We start from the raw sequence: 7,500 nt of genomic DNA on the forward strand, positions 1-7,500 counted from the left end.
TGGAGGCGGGCACGACATCTTACTTGATTTGAATACCGCAAGAACCAGCCGGCAGTCGTACACAAATTTAGGCAACTCTTACGTCCCAACAGGTGTAGAGGTACTGTCCACAGTTCTGACTGGTGTGCCACATTTCTCCCCCAGTGAAGTGGAGGTGTTTTTCTTGCATAACACTAATACTTCAAGGCCTTGATTACAAAGGGTCTACAGATGCGGTGATCACTTTTACCGTTGATCGCATATGAAGCAAAATTACTGAATGCTGATTGGCTGAGACGGAGGACATTTTTTTCGAGATCACCTTTGGTAATCAAGAGGACATGATTACTTGATCCTGATTGGTTAAGTAGCAAGCGAGGTCGAGGTTCCAAGAGAATCTTTCTTCCAGATTCTTGACTTGATTGAGCTGTTTTTTAATTCACATACAACATATATTTTAAGCACTATATCTGTTGACAGTAAAGATTTACTGAATTGAACTTTAACCGAATGAAAGCGTGTTTGCTGTAATTTCAAGATTTAAGAGTTCATTCAACCGATTGGTCTGTTAAGTTGATTGTCATTTGTTGTGGCATTGAACGGGTTTCCCTAGATAGCTTTGCTTGTACCCTCGTGCAATTAAGGATTAATTTCATTAGTATTTTCAAAGTTTTCCAAATTGTCCTCGTCGTTTCGCGACTCAGGAAATTTTGTGAAAACTTTAAATTAATCCTTAAATGCCCTGGAGCCCATACGATTACAAATACAAACAGTCGAAATTTTTTGAATTGTTAGATAAACGTAATCTTTCCCGTTAAGGTTGTCAGAAATAATAATAATTAAAACTTTGTTACTGGGTAACTTTAAAGTCGGACTCCGTGGAGCATTTCACAGTTGATGATCTTTAAGTAGTCTTGTGATAGTAAAACAAACACGCTTTTTTCTTCAAAGTCGGAAAGTCTGTTTGCTCAGCACCCAAGCAGGGCCTTCGGCTTAACAGTCCTTAGAAGAGAAGACTTGAAAGTGGAACCATTTGCAGATAATATTAAAGGTAGCACTTTTTCCTAGGTTACTTCAAGATCCAGAGTGTTGATTCGGTCGGGATTCGAACCCGCGACGTCCCGCACGAAAGTACTCTCTTTGCTCTCTTGACTGAGCGAAAGTTGTCTGCAGTTACTGTTCTGAGCCAACTGCTTTGATCCCTGTAGGTAATAACCAGTCCCTTCCTTGTTCCAGTAGGGCTCAACTCCTTTCAGATGTTCAAACAACTGGTTCATTGTTACCAGGTCTCTGCTCGCCAGGCATAAGTTCTCCCTCGTACAAGTTTTCTGTTCAAAGGTAAAGATATCAAATGATCAGGGGATCGTTATCAAGGAATTGAACAAGAAAAGCAAGTTTAAAAGACACGTTCTAAAGTCATTTTTTTTAAATTGAAACCTCGATCTAAAAGCCAAGACTTCAACTCGTTCGTAGGAGGATTAAAAAAACTAATCTATCTGAGTTAAAACTGAACGGATTCGGAAACTGACAGACAGTTCGACTTTCGAGTTTTTCGACTTCAAATATGGCAGTTCGACCTTCGAGGCCGGTATGTTGAAACTAAAAAAAGGATCGAATAATTCCAATTCAAATTTCAAAAAGTCAGTTGAACTTCGCACACCCTGCAAGCAGAGCCTCCTTTTGTCTTTTTCTTTACTGAGGAGGAGAGAAGGAGGCTCTGCCCGAATCGCGTCAACTCTTTGAAGCCGCCGCAGCCCGAACTTCTGGACTAGTCAATCTTGTTTTCTCTCGTCAAACCGGTTTTTCCAGTGCGAGCGTCCGTTTAGTGACAAAACCGATGGTTATAATTGAGCCCGCTGTACCATGAAAAACCAAGATTGCGGCGAGATCTGGCATATTAGGCTTGGGTTCGAGACTGTATCCTGGCAACATGCTGCGCATATTCAATAAAGATCTTACTCGATTCATGCAGAGCCTTTCTCGAGAACGCCAAAATCGAGCAAGCAAAAGAAAGGCTCTGCTAGCAGGGTGAACTTCGCAATAACTGCTCTCAAAACCAAACCAAAAAGCAAAATCAAAACCAAATCAAAACTAATAATTATTCTAACAAATCTGGCTTGCAAGGAACCCTTTCTCTTGTCTATATATATAGACTCAAGTTCGTTGCCACAACATTGACAGAGAAAACGTCACGCAAAACTATTATTTCATTTGAAGTTTCTTACGAGCTGTGTAATCCTTTGTCGGTTGTAAGGCTACTAATACCCAGCCTAAAAAAGCTCCTAAACCTCGCATCAGATTAATGATTCTCCAAGTGTCAAGCAAAGATGAGGGATCCGCGTCATCCCTACATTGAAGAACAAACAAACAAACAAACAAACAAACAAACAATAAAACTCCATAAAAAACACATCGACAAATAACAGCGAGTAGGAAAGTCGCACAACGTTGCCTGGTTATGGTTGCGGTTAGCTTACATCAAGCACTAAACCGTGATTCCACTTAGCCCGCAAGGGCTACGGGTCAATAGCCCATGAGGCGAAGCCGAATGGGCTATTGACCCGTGGCCCTTGAGGGCGAAGGGGATGCTCCAACCTCTGGCTTAAATGCCACGTGTAGCAACTAGCTGAGAACTTCCAGAGAACGCACTAAAATCAAAGAGAAGCGTTATAACCTTCACAAGGTTTATTGCAAAGATACTTGCCAATAACGAGAGCAGCTTGGTGTAAAATGTAAAACGCGGTTTGAACTAAGAAAGAACAGGCCCGGTTGTTCAAAAGCCGATTAACGCTAATCCCAGATTTAAAATTAACCAAGGAGTATATTTCTCAACTCCCAAACGTTGTTCAACGCTGATATTCAGCAAAGGTTTACATTAGAAGAAGTCAATCTTGAAAAGCAAAAAGGAGCAAAAGACACTTTCACCAAAACGTTGAAAACATGAAACAAAAGTTTGCGCTAATCCTGGACTAAGTTAATCGGCTTAGAGATTCATACGGGCAGAAATGGTTCTTTGTTTTCTTTCATGATAACGTGACGTCACTGCTTACAACATTCGACCGGTGTTACGGGGGTTGCGGGTTCGAATCCTGGCCAGGGGCCCGTTTCTCGAAAGTCCCGAAACTTTACGGGCCATTTTCGGGTGTCACAATTCTCTTTGTATCTCAAGAACGGAGAGGATTTAAGTCGTCAAACTTCACAGTCAGTTTGCTTTTTGTTACCTTGAAAACATGCGGTTTGCAGTTTCACAAATGGCTTTTCTGGCCCGAAAAGTTTTCGAGACACGGGCCCCAGGACTCTAGTTTTCAGCTGTCCTTTCGCCCGTTGCCAAGCAACTAACATCAAACACCAACAGTTGCACTAATCACTTAAGGGGAATCTTTGTTTACAATTTTGCGTCAATTAGCATAAGCCCAACTTTTTCCAATCTATCAGCCAAAAAATCAGCACTGAATGCATAATGAGCTATCTCTGAGTAATGACGCTTTGAAAATTCGAAATTTTACAAAGAATGTATGGACTCATTAGCGCTTTGCCACCCAAGAATTTATCAGTTTTTGATGGCTAATAACTCGCTCGTTATCAAAGCCAAGAGGCTTAAAATTGGTAATTTAACAAGGTTTACCACATTCTTTTTCCTTTTCAATATTTATTGCTGAATAGCATGATGCTTTCCGTCAACAAAGTCGTATGTTAATGACACAAAATGTAAACAATGACGCCAGCAAAGAATTCCCACAGTATTTACTCTCACACGTATTAGCTTACAGGAAGATAGAGCGATTTTCAATATTGAGTGTCCAAAGTAATAAGCGAATTGCTTTGGTTCTGCATTACTTCACTCAGTGATTGGTTGAAATTCCTCGTGCCACTTTTTCAACCAATCAGAAGAGAAACCAAAACCAATCGTGGCTCGCGCGTGCACATTTTCCCGCGCTTTGTGTCGGCTACGTGTAATTACTTCGAGTTTTGATTGGTTTACAGGACTGTCTCCGTCCTTTTTGATTGGCCAAAGTAATTACTTTGGTTTTGCTTTTACGACACTCAATTGAAAACCGCTCTAAGGTGATGCAGGAAGCTCGCAGCTAAGTTACTGATGTTTGTGATTTTGCACTCCTTATTGATAAGTTTACTGTTCGGTCGGCCAGTGTAGCCGAAGTACTTCTTAGAACAAAAAAAGTGCTTTTTAAAAGGGATTACATACCCCAAATTCTGGTTTTCTTTGTAAAGACTAATTCTATCATCTATATTCGCCACACTTACGGAGAACACAAGAGCGAAGAGGTATGCTGCAAGTTAAAACAACGAAAAAGTGAAAAACTAAACGACCGAAAAAATCGGAATTTTGGGGGTAGTCGTTCGTTTAAACGGGAAATCTGGATTTTGGACCGCAGATTTTCCTAATTACTATCCAACCCAGGCGGACATGAACTTAAATTAATTTAAATTAACAAAATCCGTGCCAAAATCAGTTTTGCTATTCCCATAACAACAAAACGTATGGCAAATTACACTTTCAAATTTTAAGATGTAAATCAAGACTTCCCAGTTGAACTCACCCTTGAGTACAAAATACAATGATCACAAATATTCAAAACCATATTAATTATTTTACAGGCAAAAACAAGTACACCAAACTTTCACAGGAATAGCGCCCAAATCCCTGTTCAAATTGGACTTCCACTGTCCAAGATTCATTTTGGAAACAGAGTAAAAATAATGGATAAAGTAAACTGAGGGTTTCAGTTAGCACTGCAGGACAAAACACTGTTCGGTAACAAGCCAAAGGAAGTTTCAACGCGCATTATGAGATAGCAGATATACAAATAATTTATATAACCCAGTGTGATATTAGCTCCAACCCTGCCATCAGCTGAACTGGCATGCAACACTTGCATCATCTCCCAAATAAATGCTGCCCTTGCATGACGTCCCAGATAAAGGGCTAAGAAGGAGACTGCGGAAATGCTTACAATATCATGTTTCGAACAAGGTTTAGAAAGTATCAATGAATTAGCATGTAATTTTTATTTTTCGTACCACTGATGGAAAGAATCCTTGTAGGTCTGGTGAGTAAGCCCTGGAAAAATCCTGACCGAGGATTTGCCATGTCATATCTGAAAAAATGAAAGACTTGGAAGTGGAACCATTTGCAGACAATATTTAAGGCAGCACTTTTTGCTCGGTTACTTCAAGATCCCGAGTGTTGATTCGGACGGGATTGACCAGCCTACATTAACGTCACTTGTTAAATGGACTATTTTGCCACATATACCCAGAAATGCCATGTGGGTGGGCCTTCATCTTACCAACCCGACAAAATAGGGTACAAAAACAGTAGAAAATTGCCATAATTTAGGCGGGGGGGGGGGAAAGGGGACAGAACAAAATGAAACCAAGCATACATATGAAATATTACCAGCTCCCACCTGTCAAATACAGATACTGTACAAATAGCAAAGAGCATGTAGTATAGCGATTGTAGTGGTTGTGCCAGTCTGTGGTAGTTCTCTAGGAAGTTTGCATCTCCTGTTCCATTGTTACTCAGGGAGTAAACAAATATGACTTGGCACAAAGCAAGACCTGAGAAGTTAACATTGACACATTGACATAGGTAACAAAAAGATCATGGTTTTACAGGAAACGCACTCTTTATTTTGAGAGGCTCAACAAGGCGCAGTAAAAGAAGACAGTCTTACATTACTTGAACACAAAGATGCTCTTTGAATGGATTGAATCTACATATGTACACATCTAATCCACTATTCAACAAAATTATCTTAGCTGTCTCCTGGCAATTGCAGGATGTGACATTTTCAAACTCTTGGGCATGTTAACACTCCATGGTTTGTCAATCTGACTTGTCTTTTGATGACAGTATGTCTTTCCATTGCTCCCCCAACACTGACAGATTGACAAATCCACAAGGACAAAATGAATTGTGGTCTGTAAGCCAACAGTTGTTGAGGAGATAATAATTTGAGGAGACAACCCTATGAAGACCCACATAAGAGTATTGCAGGAGACTACAACTAAGCAGCATTAATTTAGTAATAATTACTACTTACAGCCTTGGTTCTTTTAAACCAACCTGCCAGAAGTCCATGACAAAAAAGGGAAAACGATCTGAATGCATTATGCACAGACTGAAACACAAAACAAATATGAAAGAATGTATTTTTTTTGTCAAAAGATATTGAAAGTGTTCCCAACAAGGGTTGAGCCTAAGACCTGCCGATGACTAGTTCCAAAGTTCCACAACTGAGTCTAAGAAGACTGATAGGATCAAGGCCATTTAGTAGGTTAGGTTCAAGGAAACGATAAATTGTCCTGCTATTCTGATATGACTGTGTCCAGAAGGAACTTCCACTATTGTAGCTAAGGAGACAGAACTATCTGTTTGCCACATTCAAGAAAACGCCTTAAGATGGTGGTCAACTTTTCCTCTGCAAAGAATTATACTGCCATTTGGAGCAAGTATGAGGAGTCTACAGCTGAAAGCATAGCCTTTCTAAAGTATTTCTGAACAAACTAAAAATCAGGGTTGCCATTGCCAAATACCATATAGTTCACTTTGAAATATTAGTTGGCTGAGTGGTAATTAAAATTTTTCCTTGGTAGAAAATTGTTCAAACTAGTTTGTTTTTACTCTCCTTTGTTTCAGATTACGATGCCTGTATTTAAAGACAAGGGAAAGTAGAAAAACAAACTAGTCTGAAAAATTTTTATCCAAGAAAAAACTTAAACTACAACAGCAACAATAATATTATCATAAATGATTTTCCCAGAAAAGAAAGGAAGAAGTGCTTGAGACACCATCCATATTTTTTTTCATCTTCTCCTTTCACAACCCTGGAAAATATTGAGTAGTTTTTATTGTTTTATATCTGGAAGGTACAGCAATCATACCACAGCAAACTCAGCAGTTGTCATTTGCCTTCTGCTTGGAACAGACGGCAGCTCTTTTTTGTCCTCTTCCATTTGCAACAACCTTGTCTTTCTTTCCCGTGTAAAACCATGTCCATCTGAAACGAAAAAGTCAAAAGATAAATGCTTAAGCCGATGATACACGGTTCAACATCTTGCAACATTTGTTGCTCAAGAAATGTTGAACAATGTTACACAAACGTGTTGAACGGAATAGAGCTGGTCTCTATTTTCGTTCAACATCGTTCAACAACATTCAACGTGTTGAATGGCATATTTCAACATTCAACATGATACGACACACTGTTCAACATTTGTTGAACAAGAGCTGCAACATTTGTTGATCAACAAATGTTGAACCACGTATCATCGGCTTTATAATGAACCACCTGATGCCTAAAAGCTAAAGTCATTAATTAAGGAAAAACACAATGTAGGAATGAATGAAGTCACCTCTTCTTTCAATAAAAAGGACATCTAGTGGCTGACTTGGCAATGTTTGTGCCACAGGAGGGAGAGCTGGAACAGTTGTGTCTGTAGTAGCTTCGACTGTCACAATGTCTTCTTTATCTACTTCATAATAGTCCACCACAG

At 39.6% G+C, this 7,500-nt stretch overlaps 1 protein-coding gene across 1 annotated transcript in view; it reads right to left on the reverse strand.

The window, feature by feature from the left end:
• Positions 1-389: 389 nt before the first annotated feature.
• Positions 390-7,500, reverse strand: part of LOC138027832 (transmembrane protein 237-like) — an 18,385-nt gene continuing 11,274 nt past the window's right edge. The window contains exons 5-12 of the mRNA XM_068875455.1: positions 7,360-7,500; positions 6,889-7,004; positions 6,071-6,125; positions 5,409-5,562; positions 5,020-5,096; positions 4,184-4,268; positions 2,205-2,326; positions 390-1,307 (exon numbers count right to left, since the gene is read on the reverse strand). The exon at positions 7,360-7,500 is cut by the window's right edge and continues 3 nt beyond it. Of these exons, the coding sequence (XP_068731556.1) occupies positions 1,240-1,307; positions 2,205-2,326; positions 4,184-4,268; positions 5,020-5,096; positions 5,409-5,562; positions 6,071-6,125; positions 6,889-7,004; positions 7,360-7,500 (818 nt within the window). The 3' untranslated portion in view covers positions 390-1,239. The remainder of the gene's footprint in view (positions 1,308-2,204; positions 2,327-4,183; positions 4,269-5,019; positions 5,097-5,408; positions 5,563-6,070; positions 6,126-6,888; positions 7,005-7,359) is intronic.

Source organism: Montipora capricornis, chromosome 2 (genome assembly GCF_036669925.1).
Source record: "Montipora capricornis isolate CH-2021 chromosome 2, ASM3666992v2, whole genome shotgun sequence".
In the NCBI taxonomy this organism is placed as follows: domain Eukaryota; kingdom Metazoa; phylum Cnidaria; class Anthozoa; order Scleractinia; family Acroporidae; genus Montipora; species Montipora capricornis.